The sequence below is a fragment of the Bombus bifarius genome, unplaced genomic scaffold (assembly GCF_011952205.1).
Source record: "Bombus bifarius isolate JDL3187 unplaced genomic scaffold, Bbif_JDL3187 scf7180000008206, whole genome shotgun sequence".
NCBI lineage: Eukaryota > Metazoa > Arthropoda > Insecta > Hymenoptera > Apidae > Bombus > Bombus bifarius.
The window spans coordinates 1,409,375-1,427,937 of NW_022884510.1; the positions used below are offsets into that span (position 1 = coordinate 1,409,375).

At 36.3% G+C, this 18,563-nt stretch overlaps 1 protein-coding gene across 3 annotated transcripts in view; it reads left to right on the forward strand.

Moving 5' to 3' along the window:
- LOC117210566 (spondin-1) overlaps positions 1–18,436 on the forward strand; it is a 28,285-nt gene extending 9,849 nt beyond the window's left edge. The window contains exons 4-18 of one of the 3 annotated variants that reach the window (XM_033453703.1): positions 9,194–9,437; positions 10,108–10,294; positions 11,185–11,349; positions 11,575–11,698; positions 11,874–12,004; positions 12,846–13,044; positions 13,198–13,360; positions 13,524–13,863; positions 14,948–15,152; positions 15,758–15,925; positions 16,268–16,390; positions 16,674–16,822; positions 16,967–17,045; positions 17,131–17,199; positions 17,334–18,436. In XM_033453703.1, the coding sequence (XP_033309594.1) occupies positions 9,194–9,437; positions 10,108–10,294; positions 11,185–11,349; positions 11,575–11,698; positions 11,874–12,004; positions 12,846–13,044; positions 13,198–13,360; positions 13,524–13,863; positions 14,948–15,152; positions 15,758–15,925; positions 16,268–16,390; positions 16,674–16,822; positions 16,967–17,045; positions 17,131–17,199; positions 17,334–17,509 (2,522 nt within the window). In that variant the 3' untranslated portion in view covers positions 17,510–18,436. The remainder of the gene's footprint in view (positions 1–9,193; positions 9,438–10,107; positions 10,295–11,184; positions 11,350–11,574; positions 11,699–11,873; positions 12,005–12,845; positions 13,045–13,197; positions 13,361–13,523; positions 13,864–14,947; positions 15,153–15,757; positions 15,926–16,267; positions 16,391–16,673; positions 16,823–16,966; positions 17,046–17,130; positions 17,200–17,333) is intronic. The other 2 variants (XM_033453705.1, XM_033453706.1) reach the window with 2 other exon arrangements.
- Positions 18,437–18,563: the final 127 nt, after the last annotated feature.

Sequence of the window (18,563 nt, forward strand, 5' to 3'; positions counted from 1 at the left end):
ACGCGATAAAAATAGCGTATGAACGGAAACGGTAACGAACGAAAAGTGGAGAAATTTGTTTATACTTTGAACAATTAACGACCACGAAACTCCAAGGCGAACGAGACCTTTCAACTTGTAATAACTACAATATATCATCGTAACTAATTCCATTAAAAAAAGGCACGTTTTTCTCTCGTGGCGATAAATAATGCCAACAACGCGATTTCAGTGAAAATTTAATACTCGCCGTAGTCTCGTTCACCGTGAGCTATCAATCGTCTAGTCCTACCATTCGATATATCTCGAGCAAGAGTACTCCGTTCAACGTCTGAATAGACCTTCGAGAATAAAGGAAAGAAATTTCTCTCGAACTGCTTCCTTCGACCATAATGACGGCAATTATTGAAAAAACCCAGGAACCTAGGACGTATCGTCACCTTATGCGGGATACCGGCGGACTCGGGGCACACTGGCGATTCAACGCTCGTCGAGAACTATCTTCCATAAGATAAAAAACGGGTGTGTAACTTCTGCAAGATGCGGATGTCCCCGTTTTTTAAATTTGACATCAAATCCGGGCTGCTTCCGCCAGGAAATTACAGGGATTTAGTCGAGAGCTTGGCGAATAGAAAATATTATATTTGCCGACCACAGGCGGAGACACGATAAGTCACATTTCCTATCTTTTGCGTGAAAGCAGTTTTAAAATTCAAGGAAATTCATCGTCGATCGATTTTTTCGTTCTGAATTATGTCATATTAAAATTCTTCTGTTTAGTTATAAAGTGACATTAAAATTAAAACAAAGAAGAGTGCTTATATACCGAAAGAAACGTGCTTATCGTATTTTCCTCCTGCTATCTTCGTTTAACAGGGAAACGGATTTCTCTTGAGTAAAAATTCTATACTTTAGTTCTGTTCCATAAATATAAGTTTTCGTAAACAGATCCACGGTCCATGATCATTAACTGGAGCCTCGTTCCTCGCTAGAACTCCAGTTCTGCGTTATTCTACAACCGAAATCTCTATATCACCCAACACTCACAAACTCGGTAAAACCATCCTCCCCTACAAACTCACCTTCGCGTCCCTTTTCTCCCATAAACTCCACCCCATTCTCTCTCTTCCATCCCTCCAGCTATCCCTGTTCGCCTCTCCGACCACATCTGTGTTCCATTCAATCTCTCACCAATCGCAATTATACCTCGCTTTCTGCATATTCTCATCCGTTACATCCGTCGACTAGAAACACCGGCTTTCTATCACCGCGCCTCTCCCAAAAAATCAACCGAATATGAAATACATCGACACGTTTCAATCCATTCTTCATTCGCAGTGGCCATGTCCGCGAGGTTCGCCGTCAATTACATACGATCGATCGCGAACCGTGTTCGCGTGTCTCCTCTGTGATTAATCGCTGGCGTGGCATCGTATTTAGTAGCGATCGCTCGGCAATGACGCTTTACGATTTGACAGGACTATTTTCTGTACGTTCGAATTAGCAAAGTAGGCGAAATAAAGAATCGGCGAATTATTATACAATTTCTACTGTTTTTCAGCGGTGAGTTTTTCGAGTATTCGAATGGTTTCTGGCAAAGTTTCTCCGCCGTGTTATTCGCACCAGTAACGCTGTACACATTTATACCGGACAGGATTATATTTCGAACAATGTAATTAACAAACTAGTCAGAGTGACTAATTCGCAATTTTTCCGTCGTTCGCACTGGTAACGCCGTGCAATTGGACTGCTTTATTTCTCTAATGGCCGGATCACACGCTCGTGTGCGTTGCATCATTAAAAATGTTAACCCGTCGAATAGCACAGCGTTATCGCAAGCAACGTCACATCGCTCGCCCGCATCAGTCTTTATATTTTTAATAGCGGGACCTAATGTTCGCGTACACAGCGTCATTAACACGGCAACTACCATCCATTAAAATATAAGACTTGCATGCAAAGAAACGTAAAATCGGAACGAAAGATGTATATAGAAAAGATATGGAAACGAGCCTTCGTTCGTGTATTTGGACAAAAATTATTAGAATCTGCGGAGACGTAAAGCGACTCGGTACAAAATTTCTAACATCAAGCAGTCCGATAGCTGTAGCGGTAATCCAGTTTGTCTCAGTCATCGAGCGGAACACTGGATGCAATTATCGAAAACTAAACCGGTGAACGTGGACCGTAGACGCCCCACGGTTACTAACGCATGCAAATCCTACGAGTCGGTGAATTAATGCATTACGTAACAGTTTGGCCGCGAGCCAGGTGCCAAGTACACGCTCGTGGATGCAGTTCGACGAATGCACCGGGTGCAACCGGTGCACAGGTCGGAATCGCGAATGCGAATGGAGTCACATCGAATCAACTATAATGGCGCCGTGGAATCGGAGACGGATCGTTGAGAAGAGAATCGCGCGTGAATTCCCTTCAGATTTATCGAGTGTTTTCCTCCGCTTGCGCAAGCATTCTATCAGAGTTCGTGACTCGTAGCTGTAAATGTATCGTGGAAATCGGCATCGGGAGTATATAAAGGTCTTCATGGAAAAGTGGTGCAAGTGAATCTCTTTTTAGAAACGATTCCAGCGATATATGAGATCTAGATATTTTGTCATAAATTTATCGGACTTTACCACGGAGTGTGCATAGTAAAACGTTTGAAAATATCCAGGGTTCTCCGTTTTTAAACTTTCGCTTTATCGAATTTGTCGAATTAAAGTTTCCACGTCTATTACGTACTATGTTTTCTTCCAAACGTTTCGTTTTAACATTCGCGAACTTGTTCGATGGATCGGTGGTGATTCGAATAAGGAAAGTTCGACGATGGACAATGATAGCTTTTAATGGAATATCCTCGCTGTGAAAAATTCGAATTTCCTCGGAAACGTGCTCGAGGCAATCGTTGGCGATTTATAGTTCACAACTGTCCGACTCTGACAAAGCTCGATTTAGCTCACTCTTCTCTGAAATTATCACACTCTGACACGTACTTACACGTCGCGGCTATCCAAAACTTCTTTGGCATTTCTACAGATCGCTCAGTGATACGCATCTCGCTCTAAAGGTTGCTCTGCTTCTTCGTTTAATTCGAAAGACATTTATTGGCAATATTTGATAAGAAAAAAAATTGTTTTACAAAGTATTTTTAAACATACGATATAGGATTATCAAATTGTAAGCTCGCGTTCTTACGATAAATTTTAAGTTACGCTCGTGAAATATTACCTACTATTTGATCTTTTGATCTACTTAAATGAAATAGGAGCTAGTTCGTCCACTATGTTTGAATCATTTATTATAATACCATGAATCGTAGTACGATTTTAGGTTTCTAAATTTATGTCAGGCAAAATTCAAGATATACGTCTGAAACAAAGTATTTCTTTCCGCAGTTATATAGAATATCCTATCTTTCCTTTATGTATATCTATACTACATTTACGCTCCCCAATGGTACAATTGATTGATACGTGCAAATATTTTTAATCTTTGAAAAAAATGGTGTAACTTATTTATCCTTCGTTCATTAAATGTTTTAGTCTCCACTTTGAAAAAATTCACGTAGCCAGAATTCGATTTTTTTGCACACCTCTGCCATAAACCATGCATTGCCGTTTTTTGCAGGAGAATATGTTTTTTTTTTATTAAAACGGTAGAAAAACGCGTTGATAAATAAAATTCTCCTACCATTTTTCATACCTGTAAATAGTCGTTTTCGAATATCAATTGTTTTTTAATCAAACACGTGCATCTCGCCATTTTGTTTTGATGATTTAATAACTATTCTCTCTCTCTCTTTGTGTTTCAAAAGCTACGAACAATATCATTAAAAAAGACTATCGCGTTACTAAAAAAATTTGAAAAGCATAACAAACGATCGTAACGTTGAGAATATTTAACCGAGTTCAGGATGCTGCGAATTTGCGGAAAGAGGTTCCGTTTCCTTTTTCAACCTCGTAGCAATTTCAATTTAGTAGGAAAAGACAATAGTGTACAGAAAGCGGCGAATGTGTTTTATGGTCATCTCTCGAATTCAGTTTCTGTGTTTCTCCGCCGACAAAAAGACTAACGAATAATAAGGACGCAGTGCAAAGTCCTTCCATACCGCAATTAAAACCTTCCACTCTTTCTATTTCGTTTGCAAAATATTAAGCGTTCACTCGCTTAACAGTAGGGTTTCGCACGCGTCACTTCCAAATTATTCACGATCAAAGAAACTTTAAAAATTTAATCAAAGCTGAAATTGTTCCGTTAATTAACGCCGTACTCTACAAACTACAAATAGTAGCTTGTGCTTAAACGAACGCTTAACTCGCAAACTTATGCCAACCAACCAACAGGTTCTTACATACATCGTGCAGAAATTCTATCGAATCATAAAACAGAGAAAAAGTTATTTTTATTATATATCGGCGCGTAAAGCTTCGCATATACTTATTTTGTTTATTCATATCCTCTATATTGCTTTCTTTATTGCACGTCGTAAGTGAAGGAGTCATAAATAATAACGAAAGCTTGCTTGTAATTTAACTGCCACGGCTAAATCTAATTACACGCTGTCGGACAGGGGGAAAGCCTTCAACCGTTTAATTAAACTTTAAATACGGTAAAATGATAGAGAGCGATCGTTTCGTTAGATTATACGGTCATCGAGAAAAGTTATTTGCGATTACGTCTTCGTGCTGCTATTATTCTTCCCCCAGTCATTAAAGAGCTTACCCGATGTTGATCTGCTTGGATAAAACTGACGCGATTAATGAAACTTACTGGTTAATTCAATGGAAGCTGCTGGAGAATCGTAAATTTAAAAGGTGTGAGAAATTGGATGTTTGAAACGAAGTTGCTTCTTTGTGATGTTACCTTAAGTTTAATTATTATTTTATAATATGTATACGGGATAAAAGATGGATAAAATGTATCGATTCCTTTCAGAGAATCGTTCAGTTTCTTAAATGATACAATAGCGTATGTATACAACAGTATATCAAGACAGTCACCTCACAAAGACAATTTTTGTACGGAGAAACAGGATGCGGAAGAATCGTAGAATTCACATTGAAGAGGTTTTAATCGATCGCATAGAAAAAAGAATTGTAAAACAGCAGAAGAAAAGACAGCCTGGAGAGAAGGAAAAAAATAATGAAGCGGACTCACATTATCGGGAATTCGATTAAACCTTGTCGCGCAGACAACAAATCTCCTCGATTTACGTTCGAAGGGTTTCTAAAGACGTAAACGGAGAAGCAATAAAGCAGCGTGACAACTAAATTCTCGAGACATTGAATAGATTGCACGCTCCGCTGGTTTGAAAATTACTCGCAAAGGTAATCTGCCGTTTATTTTTTTTTTCTTCGGTATTTTTCTTTCGCTTACGACAGTTATCACGATAACGTACGTAACTATGTGGTATTAAATATCGACGATTGTTACTTTAACGGATTAAAGTTAGCAGATAAGTTATACAGGACGAAATTGAAAGAGATAGGCGCATAGCTGTAATTTTGAAAATTAATATCCCTAAAAATGTAGAGGAACAATGATGACAAAGCTAAGAAACCGAGTGTAACGTTCATGGAAAGACAGCACCTTAGAAGTGTTGCCGCTAATCACGTTAACAGATTATAGAGTAGCACCTTAGGCGAGATTTTTTCCACGCGCAATTGCAAAATCGAGCAAGTTTCTTTCCTTTTGTTTCTGCGTGTCAGCGTGGGAAACACGATACACCGACGAAGGTTTCATTTAACTCTGTTTTCCCCCCTTTTTCCCAGTTAATTCTTCTAATTCAGGGTTATGAGAATGATCGTGAGAGTCATGTGTCACTGCTTGCTGGCGCAACTTTCAGTTTCGAGACTGGATTTATCTAACGTCATTGCGTCTAGACAGTGTTCAAGAAGAATTTATTCAACTCTCTCACGGTATACCGCCTTTTTCAACTATTAAACGTCGCGTTAGAATTTTGCAGATTCAACGTTATTTTATGGGAAATGAGTAGTTCGTAAAAAAAGAATTCTGCGTGAATTTATCAAGATGTAATGTCTGATACGAAGCTGTACAATTAGAACGATTAAAAAAAAAGTTAGAAGAGTTTCATAATTGGAATTGTTTTGTAATGCGGTAATGACAATCGGTATATACAAAGACTAACGCAGGCGCAACCTAGACCTAACCCAGACCTGCTTATAGCAGACAGACTATAATCAGATTAAATTGTATTAAATTGTTGAAAGTAATCATTCGGTACCTCGTTCGCCATAGTTATTATCGGGACTTACGAACCTTGTACACTTTTAAAATTTTCTAAGATCGTGCAGCTGGTTTAAATTTTCGGAGCATCTAAAAATTCCGATATTTTAAAGACATTTCGATTCTCGAACGTTTCGTAATTTTTGCGGTTAAAAGCTCGCAGATTGTTCAGGATTTCCAAAGTTTCCAGATTTCTCGTTTTTAACAGTTTGAAAAATTTTCATTCGTTTAAGGTTTATGTCGATATCGAGAATAATTAAACGCGTATGTAATTACTTTCCTAATCGTGTACTGTAATTGGTACTGAAAAATATTCTGCCTGAAAAATTGAAGCTAATTATTTAACCTGAAATTTCCTAAGAGCTAAATTTGGCGTACTCAGAAATGTAGATAACAAGTTTCATGCTGATGACGCGAATACTAAAAGGTTCTTGGAATTTCTGTCGCGCACGCTATTCCGCGGGCAGTCACTTTTCCAAAATGAGAATTATTTATAATTGCACGTACATATTTTGCAATTAAAAATATTACAATAGATATTTGTGCAATAACGTTACATATCGTCACACGCAGTATAATTTTTTGCCCGCAATTACGCTATTCTTTTAAATGGAAACGTGTACACGTTCATAAGTCAAAATAGAATAATGGAAATACCAAAAATTTATTTTACTTCGTGTAATTCTGTTTCAAAGGTGACTAAACCTCGATCAACGAGATCGTTTTAAACGAGCAAAATACGACGAGGAAGATACGTGCACGGCATTGCGTGAAAAATATTTGTGATCAACGTTTAAGTGACGACTGAGTTATTCAGTGAACTAGACGCAGTTTGTGAAGACCCGTAATACCGGAAGCCATAAATGCTCTAAACATCTGCGTGTTACGTCTCTGATGTATACGCACGGGACGAAGTAAAATCGACTGGAAGGGAAAAGATAGTTTTGTGTGTCTACAGGGTGCTTGCAAAGTCGTTGAAATTCATACGGAACCGAGAACTCGGCAAGTTGGTTGTCTCGTTGTAAACTCGCTACGGTCGTCGATTTACATGCTAAAAGTTGCCACTGACGATATAATCTTTGTAATACCTGTCGATTAACGTAACTCTCATACATCTCTTTACGAAGAGATTTAAAACGATATTATTATCTTTACTTTAGACAAAATTAGTTACTTATTTTTTATTAACACAAAATCCTTTGATCATTTTTATCGAAACGATTTATCGACGGTAGTTGCTACGACAATAATTTACATTTTATAATTCGTATTTTATAGCTGAAACATTTTATTTTACCGTTTCGTTAAATCATCACTTCCACGCGGTTAACCGTAGACTTCACTATCACAGCGTTTTATCGTTTATCGTTCGATAACATTTTCAATGTCCACGCACGAATTATATTTCGATAAAAATTCAAGCATGTAAAATTAGAAGCTTCGAAGTTCCGTAATTTTTACCCAAACGAGTTTTTCGTTTCAATAGCTTACGATCAATCTGTTCGTCGCGCTAACCGAATCACATCGTATACACACCTACTATACAACGTTATTGCACGACTGTTTGACGCCTGTGTTGCACAAAATACAGACTGTTGAGCAAAGGTTCCGTGAGTAATTTGCGCGAATGAGTCAAAGAAAACCAGTGCAATTGCTTCACTACCACGATGCCTGCAACCAATTTAATTTCCCTGGATGCTGGATCGAAGGCATTAATTTTCCATTCCCAACAAATGTTCGTCAACGTTTAATTATCTAAAAGCGCTTGATCGAAATTTGTATTAATTCGTTATTTTCGAGGCTTTTGTAAAGAAAATATATGATTCTGTTCTCTTCATACTCATCCTTCCGGTAAAACACATTGCCAGATCGACGAATCGAACATTTTCCACTAATCGATAGTATTGAACAAATAGAATGAAATTTCGTAACGCCACTTAATAATTTTCCAATTTTTATTAATGTTTATCCATCTGAAGAAAAATAGTTATTACCTAATAATCGGTCTAGCAATGAGTCATAATTATTTACAAAATTAAACGTTCATTGATCCCTTTTCGATTTCTTTTTCTAAATTACTCGAACGTTTGCAACGATATTACCTCGTCTGTCGCAAAAAAAAAACGAACAATTGTTTCGGTAAAACAGCGGGAAGAATTTTTCATCGGAAAAGATTTGTACAAAATAATCGGCCGAGTCGCGAGAGTGTGCAAACCGTGAGAATTTAATACGCTCTACAGAAATTTACACGAGACAGAGAATTTAACGTAGCAATAAAAAATATATGCAGCTAGAATTCGGCGGTGCGTTACAACGTTGTTGTGACACGTGCAATAAAGTAAATATTTTCGAATATAAAGTGTAACTAACGTACATTCCCGCCTTGTAACAGAGACGTACGGATGCTCGATTAGGAATAGAAAAATAAACGATAATATATTTTGCAACAACGATATCCAAAATAAATATTTTGAAGATCGCTGGTTCGTTATTGTATTTTGTTTGCTGACAAACGGATATTCGAGCAAGATTCCATCCTGTCCGCAAAGTCAGAACGACATTAGCTGGAAACGAATTTATCTGCATTCATCGTGGCAGAAAATTGTTCATTAGAAAGTCACGATCTTAATCCCCTCGATTATCGTCTACGAACTACTTCGGAAGACGAGACTTGCCGTAAATCACGTTACGATACCGATGCATAAATAACAATTTGTGCGAAGACAGTGCCAATATCCATAGTTAGATGAATAGTCGGACCATTCGAAGAAACGTATGTCAACAAAGGATGGTCACTTTGAATCTTAAAGATTTTTGGAGAACGATTTCCTGAAGTTTGTTAAAAGGGGGAAGAAAAGTAATTGTAATCGACGTGATACGAATCGTTGACTAAAATAAAAAAAATCTCTTTGCGCGAAAGAGTTAAGAACGAAGGAGCAAGAGGATGAAATGCAATTTTTTGTTTCAGTGACATTGCAAGCAGACAGTACGGATATCATGCCAAGAAAATTCACTAGGTTTTTGATATCCGCCGAGCCCGAAAAAGAAGACGACGCGGCAGAGAGTGGCATCTTCGATTTGCAAGACGAGTTGTTGACAACATACTCGGAAAGTTGTCCGAACGCCGTGGTGGAGACCTCGAAGATGTCCAAAGAAGAGATTTCTGTGGCCTGGACCAGCCCTTCCGAAGGTAGCGGTTGCATATTTATCAGGTGAAGGGACATTTTAATAACAAGCATGGAAAATGATAACGTACTTTTGCATGCAAATAGTAATGAATTTAATCATATCGATAAATTTGTATCTATCTCCTCTTTCGTCGTTTACGTATCCTGTAATTTATTCGAATTTGTAAAATGAAAATCAACGAGATATTGGTCTGTTTTGTATATACGGATTTTTTAATCAACGTTAGGAAAGGAAATATCGCGCGTAATTTAATAAATACACGATTTAACGAACATTTTATCTTTCAATTTTATGTAACGAAAATTCTTCCTTCGTCAAAATTCGTTCTTATTCAGTGGAGAAGTATTTTTTTCTTTTTTCACGATCAATCGGAAAACAAGAATTCTAAAATACAACAAAATTCCAAAGATAAATGTTTCAATTTATCAATTTCGGAGTTTATCCTAAAACTTAACAGAATTAAATGTTACACGATATCGCTAGAATAGCAAGGATAGAACGATATTTCGCTATTTTTTTTGCACGATTTGGCAAAACGACCGAAAAATAAATCTGTCTTTCTACTTCGCATCGAATAGCATGCATTTAAACGCAAAGCTTGGCCCATTTCGGTAAACGCTGACATCTCGAATTAATGGAATCTCGGGAACGTGGGCCCGGTAACACGTGTTCTTCCACTTGTTTTTCTCATAGGGCAACGATATTGGAGACGCCAGATACATGGTACATGGATGATCAGAACTTAGTGCTAAAGATATGTCAAGACTCGAGAGCCGAGGCGGACGACCAGGGGCAGGTTCTGAAAAAGTGCTGCGCCTGCGACGAGGCGAAGTACGAAGTTACTTTCGAGGGACTTTGGTCTAGAAATACTCATCCTAAGGCACGTGAGAGCTTGTCAAATAAAATCGACAAACAGAAATGCATAGAATCGCTATCGATCTTCCTGTTTAAGCATCGACGTGTCTCTTCGATGAGAAACTCCTTCGAACGAGTAACGAAAGCGAAGCAACTCCTTTTCCTTTTATTTCGACCTTCCTCTTTTTCGTCGAAACTTCTTTTCATTGAAATCGATGCGATGCGAATTAAGTGTACTGATCGATTGAAATAAGATTCTTGGAAAATTCGTATAAATGAAATTATCGTCTTGGTGAAAGGAAAAAGGATTAGTTCGTGGACATTTAGACGTACGTTACACCGTGTAAGAAACAAATTACTTATTTTGAACAATTCGAGTATATAAAATTCGACTACGAATTAATTTTGTGCGAAACCGTTGTACTAAAATAAAGAATGTACGTTGATAAATTACGAAGAGTATCGAAACAAGTTGAAATTGCAGAGGAATTATTTCAATTCCAATTGGAATTCTTCGTGCTAAATAAGGAGACTGGATGCCGTTTTATCGATGTTGCGGGGGACCGAGTTACTTTACGACGTGAAAATGGGTCGAAAGAAAGTTCGACAAAACTTTCTTTTAACTTGCGACCATGTGTGGCTCGGGTATATAACAACGTTATAGGAAAACGTTACCCATAAATACGGAATCGCATCCGTGTGCATTCGTTTCAACGATTTTCGATATTCGGTCAAATTGAAATGAGAGTCACTATTGTGATCAGATTCGTGCATTCAGCTGGTGATTATCGAAAAATTGAAACTAAAAACATACACTCCAACAGTTTTGTACGAGCTATGCAATATGTTTTCTCTCTTTAATAAGACCTTTTAATGGGAAAATAATTTTTAATCGAACTTTTTTCATTTTTCCAGGACTTTCCTAGTAAAGGATGGCTCATTCGATTTTCAGACGTAATTGGAGCATCGCATACGGTTGATTATAGATTTTGGAAATACGATGGTCTAGCTAGTCCTGGGTTGCAACAACTGGCTGAACTTGGATCGACCAGGAAATTAGAATCCGAATTAAAGAGTCAAGTAAATATTCTTAAAACGAGAACATTATATCATTTTTTTAAATTCGCTTTTGTCTATCATGAAAAGTTAACTGTAGCAGGGAATAAGGAGAGTTACAGTTACTTTCTAATCGAAATAAGTTCTTTGTTTTGAATTATAAGAATTCGATTTTAGTTTTGCGTAAATTTCTTTTCGTATTAATATCGACTGTAAATATCGATCTACGAATGGTTTACTTTTTCACAGAGTAAAAAAATCAGAACTATAATTAAAGCCAGAGGAATAAGTTATCCCAATGTGACTGGGAAAACTTTTGCAGTATTCCGTGTTGATCGGGAACATCACCTGATGTCTTTGGTGTCGATGATCGGTAAGGACATTTTGGAGAAAAATAATTCTCCCGATTTATACTTAGACAACGTGACGATTCTTGAAACTGAGAAATGCTTTACGAGTTCCACTGCGAGATTCTAGAAATTACGATGGATCGATCGAAGTTTACTGAATTTCAATCAACATATGAAATGTGAAAAATGATTTTGTAGATCCTTCGCCGGACTGGATCGTCGGAGTTTCAGGTTTGGAATTGTGCTTGGATAGTTGCACTTGGATCGAACACAAAGAACTGAATTTGTACCCTTACGATGCGGGCACTGATAATGGAATCACGTATTTGGTAAAAAAAAACTCCTTTCTCAAACGATCTAAATTTTACTTTCGTCCGATATATAGTTATTTTCGCAAAAACATCCTCCAAACGTTCTCTTGGAGCGGTTCAGTTCGATCGTTGCCAACGAGTAAAAACGAAAAGCAGCTGCCGATAAAAAACAAATTACGAAGCGTAATGAAAAATTGCAAATGACAGGTAAAGACGAATAGGTTTTCGTTTACGATGGAAAATGGTTTCCCCTTTGGGCGGAGAAAAGCCCAGACGTTTCAGCAGTTTTCGATGCCCAGCGGAAAAAATTCGTTTAGGAGGACGAAATCAATGTCAGCTGTCGATCGCAGAAAATCGCATAATAAATTCAAGCGCAGGTCTCGGGCCTAACAATCGACAATAGGGTTGCGGATCGCGTGAAAATCGCTGACGGCGTCAAAGTAATCGTGCCTGCGACGCTTTTCCGGCCGACCAACGACTTTCCTCGTCGCGTCGTAACATTTCCGCTTTTCGATCATTCGAAATCTATCGTTCAACGATGTCCTCGTGATTCCTCGCGAAACACAAATTTAAACGCATACAAATATCTTGAGCAATGATAGAGAGGCAAAAATAATTCATTAATTTCAAAGGAAACGAACGATAATAATAAAAGAAATTCATAAAACAAGCAAATTTATAATGATAAAATGAATAAGTTGAAGAGGATGAGAATTGTTTGGAGGTTGATAAATGTCTCGTGCTTAATTATCGATATCGTCGTTATTTGATATTTCTTGATAGGCGTAACTTAATTACTTTATACTGCAATTGCGTTTTATGTAGGCGGTAAAATGAAAGAGATTTCTTGCGTTCGCAGTCACCGGATTCGCCAACTGAGCCTCAAGAACCCATCCGTAGGATAACTTCGAGCTACCCAAACGACTCCAAGTCCCCGTTTTACGATCCTTCCGGTTTAGATATGAAACCGCTTGCCAGGCTTTACTTGAACAGACAGAGGCTTTACGAGAAAGCCTGCAAGAATGCGTCAGAAGATGCGCCATCGTCCACAGATACGGGTAACTAACAGTAGTTTAAATAAACACGAACATAGAGAATATCTCTTTTTATTAGCTTTTTTATTTCCTGCTCGAGGTGGTCGTTTTAACGTTTAAAGTTAACGACCTTAGTTAAGGAAAGTTTAATAAAAATATAATTTATAACGTATACAGGAGCCTGCAAAGTGACAGCATGGCGCAACTGGACTGCATGTTCGACAGCGTGCGGTCGTGGCACTCAACTCAGACAAAGATATTACGAGAACGAAGCTGCAGCGGTGGCGAACAAGTGCAACGTCTCGCTAAGTGACAGGCGTCAATGTCTTGGACACGATTGGTAATTAACATGATTTTATGAAAACTCTGCCAGAGAAATCTATATGATTCGGAATATTGAAACACGTTGCTATAGGTATTCAAGAAGGTTTAGAAACTTGTAACAAATTCGTTTCGGATTATCTCTATCGCAAGGAAATAAAATTGAATAACGTTAAATATAGCAATGGAGAGCGAAGATCGGTGAAAGGATGCAGCGAGTCCGAAGTACTACACGAATGGAGTGACTGGAGTGAATGCTCGACGACCTGCGGCCGCGGAATCAGGACCAGAACAAGGGCTTTCAAGAACAAGAAATATAAACAGTGCAAAGCCTTCTATAGCGACCAACAACTTCAACAAACCGACCATTGCACGAATTCTGAGTGCGATGAAAAGAATGGAGAGGAGGTAAGCGAGATGTCTATCCAAAAGGAGGAGAATGATAACAATGAGGACAATGATAACAAAGAAGATTACGAGGAAGACGAAGCAACGTTGGGTGGAATCGAGGAATGGTCGCAAGTACAGAATCCAGTGATAGTTTACGAAAATTTACTAATTGCAAGCTAACTAGCAGAAACCTCGCAAAACGCGTGCACGTAACTTTCTGGCTATTGTCTCGTCGAGCGCGTGAAAATAAGACGTAGAACAAACTACCGTTTGACAGTTGCGCTTGTTTATGTTATTATTAACAAATTATCGAACTTGGTCATCACAGAAATAATAATAATTACATTTAAAGATCATTACATATACAAGCTGTCCCGCATAACGTAGTATCTATGCTAGTGCTACGTTATGCAGGACACTCTGTATATATACGAATCATTACTAACGAATTTCGAATTATTCAGAATAATCGTTCCACGCGCGAGTAACTATAAACCATACCTGCACCATTTCTCGCTGAACCATCCACTGGCATCCTCACGTAAGTCAAGCGATTTAATCAGGAGAAAAGTGAAAAATCAACGATCAGTTAACTCTCCGTTTACAGAGTAAGTCAGAAGCAATGGATGAAATGAATAAGAAAGCTGGATAATCGATATTTCAACGAAACAAAATTGCTTTTGCCTTCTTTATAAAATAATGACCATTTCTCTTCTGCTTGCTCACAGTGCTAGATTATTCATTTTATTTGTCACTTCATATTTCATTTAATAACGTCATTTGTTAAATGTACTTTGTCACGCATATAGAATTATGGTTACCCACTGACATTCAACTTTTAATAAATGCAATCGACTAACGTTCACTATATGCGACACCATCTAGTTTATACATACGTTCTTTCTTGATGTTACAAAGTGACTAGCTTTTTCTTCTTTCGCCGTAACAGTTTCAAAAAAGGATTTTAGATGCTAATAATAAATTAAGTTTTATTTCTAGAACTTTTTCTATTAAGAATTAATAGAACATAAAAGATTAGAATTGTTTGTTAATGGGCATATTTAAAAATCAAATTCAATTAATTACTGGGATGTCAAAATCTTTTGAACCATGAGATTTACGAAGAAAGTTAAATAAGTCTGCATGGTTAAATGACAGAAATCTTAGTAATTGAATCAAAGATCTAATTCATCCATGGTATTGATTTTCTAATTAGAAATGCATCGAAGAGCGTTACATGCAATGGTCCCTGTGGTCACCCTGCAGTTCTAGCTGCGGTAGCGGTACCCAAACGAGATTTAGAATGACCCATGAGAATTGGAAACGCCATGATGACGTGGATCCTACAGAATGTAGGCACGAGGCGGTTCCTTGTCAAGCTAAGATTGCATCATGTAACTTCACGAAAGAAGAGGCAGAAGGTAAGACTGAACGATTTTCTGTTCTAACCAGGAGCAAAATCAATTTTCATACATGACAAAATCGATACAAATCTTTGCGCGTTCATTCTATATTAGCTTTGAGAGACGCTAAAAGTCTAATGATATCCTATTAATACATATCGCTGTAGAATGTAAGTCCTCTAATATTTAACTCGTTGATGTTTTAAAATATTTCGAAAAATCTCGTAGATGCCTAGTATAGGATGTTCTTATAATTTCCCAATAACAAGACCCAAGAACGGATTAGAACGTAACTTATTTTCTCGACAATTACAAAGCTTCGCTTGTTGAAAGGAAAAACCAAGATATAAAACCCTCTTAATTCTCACAGAACTGTATCAAATTTTCCCTTTACACTTTCATGGCATGCGGCATTTTTATAAACAAAGATACAAATTGTAAATCGAAGCAACACAAGCAGCAGAAGTGCGTAAAACAGAAACAAAGAGAAGCAATTAATCATGCAAATTTTCGTTATTTATAGAAGAAGCTAGTGAGAAAAGATTAAAGGGTAAATCGCAATAAAAATGATTTCAAAAATAAAGAAACAGAAAATTGTTAAGAGAATGTTGGACTGATTGCAGAATTTTGCAAGAAACCGAAGGAAGAAGGACGATGCAACGGCAACATCATTCGTTGGTATTTCGACAAAGAGAAGGGATGTAAATCGTTCAAGTATTCCGGCTGCGATGGAAATGAAAATAATTTTCCAACTGAACAAGATTGCAAAAAAGTTTGCGATAGCTATCAGAGTAAGTTTCCCTTCGTAATTCAGCCATCTCCTACATCTTTCTTTATTCAAAAATGCATCGACGATGGAAGTAAAAGTTGTTCGGATGATAAGATAAAGTAATTTTGATACTATTGACATACTTTTGTATCATAAAAGTAACAATAACTCAACTCTAACAAAATTCGTTGATTTTTAGTTCCTTTAAGGAAAGAAAACTATATGTACTGTTCGAACGAACTCGTTTAGAGCTTCTGATGATTATCGAATATAGCAAATTTAATAATTCAAGTTTTGTGGCTTACGTTTTTTAACAAAATCTCCATTATTATTCTGTGCACGCTTGCTTATCAAAAAAATATAGAAGATTTAAGGACTAACTTATCGACTATGGCGAAAAACTATAAGGTATCCCTCAGCAGCGTTCTCAGCTATCACATACCTGCACAGGGGCAACGCAGTACGAAGACAAAGCGAGCACACCATGGTGATGCTACCTAACAAATTGCATTACTTCGTCTTGCAAATCGAATTACGAATCCCTTTGGCCCCAATTTCGAATATTATCAACAAAAAAAAGAAAGCCATAATTATGTTGCGTAATTTGATTGAAATTCAATATTTTTTGCTCGATATGTTGTTAAGCAGTTAATTGCTCGCTTATTATCAGTATAAACATTAACGCAATTTAGTGACATTCTACGTTTAACCTGCTTGGTTTATAAATGTTTTTTGCAATGTAGTAAACAATATGCAATATCTTCTTGCAGAGAAATTAAAGTTCAGAGGTATAGAAGCAGACAGTCAAATGAAATCGTCTTATAACGCGGAAGATGTCGACTGTCAGGTATCCGAATGGAGTAGTTGGTCTAAGTGTGCAGGATGTCGTGGATATAAAAATAGTACAAGAGAAATTAAGGTAAATAAATTTTTATAATCAGAAGGAAAATGAAAGTTAAATGTTCTTTTTACTTTATTCGATGAAAAATTCGTACGAATCAATGTTTTCCATCTCCAACAGTTTCAAAAGCGTACGTAACTTCGTTTAATTTGAATAATACAGGTACCACATAGAGGTAAAGGTAAACGATGTCCAACAAAATTACATCGTAAAAGAAAATGTCGTAAAGATCCATTGTGTTGTAAGTACAATGAAGATAAAATAATTTAATCTAATTTAACATGTACTAACTACAGAAACTGTTTAAATAAAAGTAAAATCCGTAGCCTTGCAAGCTGATGTTCCAAGGCGACGTATATACCGTGACCAAAGTTTGAAGGTAGAAGAAAATCAAAGTGAGTTTTGATTAATAAACATATTTTTTTAATAGTCCATTGTTAAAGTCGTAGAATTAATGATACGGTTACCAGACACAACTACTATCTCTGAGAAAATTTTTAAATCTTAATGCGATTATTGATGAAATTAGTTTCAGTTGACTGTAAAACGACACAGTGGTCTAGATGGTCACGTTGTACAGCCACTTGTGGAGAAACAGCACAACACAGGACAAGAATGGTCAAAGTTCAACCTTTCGGTCCAAGAGGCAAACTTTGCCCTTCTCTGGTAGAGTACAGAAAATGTTATACAGGGAAATGTCCATAATAATGTTCATCCATACTTTTTACATATCCACTTTTTATTTTATTTCTTTGTCTTTAAATGCATTTGAATCTGAAATTTTATTTATGTATCATTAAATCAAGCATAATAGAGATTTGACATGAAATAGAGTTTTTGCAATTATAATACATAATAAAATATTACAATCTCTTGACGTGATATATTTTCCAAAAATTTATGGTACTATAAATAAGAACTGACAATCAATACCTATTAGATATCACCTGATTATATTATATGTTACAATATTAGTTTTGAGGATGCTTGATGCATTGATACATAATATTTTAAAATCGAATTTGTTTAATTTTTTATCGCTTTTATTGCAAGATTTAAAATAAAAAAGTGTTCAAAACCGAAATTATATTCTGATAAACATGTTGGAAGGTATATATGAATTAGCAGTAAATCAAATATGCATTGAAAAAATTCCTTTATTTATTGATAAATAGAAAATATTTATGATAAATATTAAAATCAAATTATTGTAATACAACGCACAAAATATCGTGCTACAATTCTTGTCTACCTTTTGTTTTAATTCTTTTCAGTTATTCAATATTGAAAAATAATAACAAATCGCTATAAACTACATATATGGAATACTTCATATATTATGCATATGTGATATGAGTAATTGTAATATATAATTACACATATATTGCATATGAGTTTACATATAGTAAGTAATTCTTTCAGTCAAAAAAACCGCATTCCAATTATTCATAAAAAATATGTTCAAAAAAACAAATACAAAAAGAAAAAATACAATTTATGCGAAAAAATATGTAGTAAATCGATATTTAAATTATTATTAAAAAATGTACCGTTTTTCAAATATTTTAAAAGCCAATCTATGTATAGTAGCAATAAATATGTTTATCTGTACAAGTATTATTATAAAATATATATTTGTGGCATTTATCATATAATATTTAAGAAAATATAGATCTCAGTTTAAGGTCGAAAATTTCAATTAGTGTTTATTAAAATTATATGTTTAAGCAAATACTATCAACATGGAGAAAATATTTAT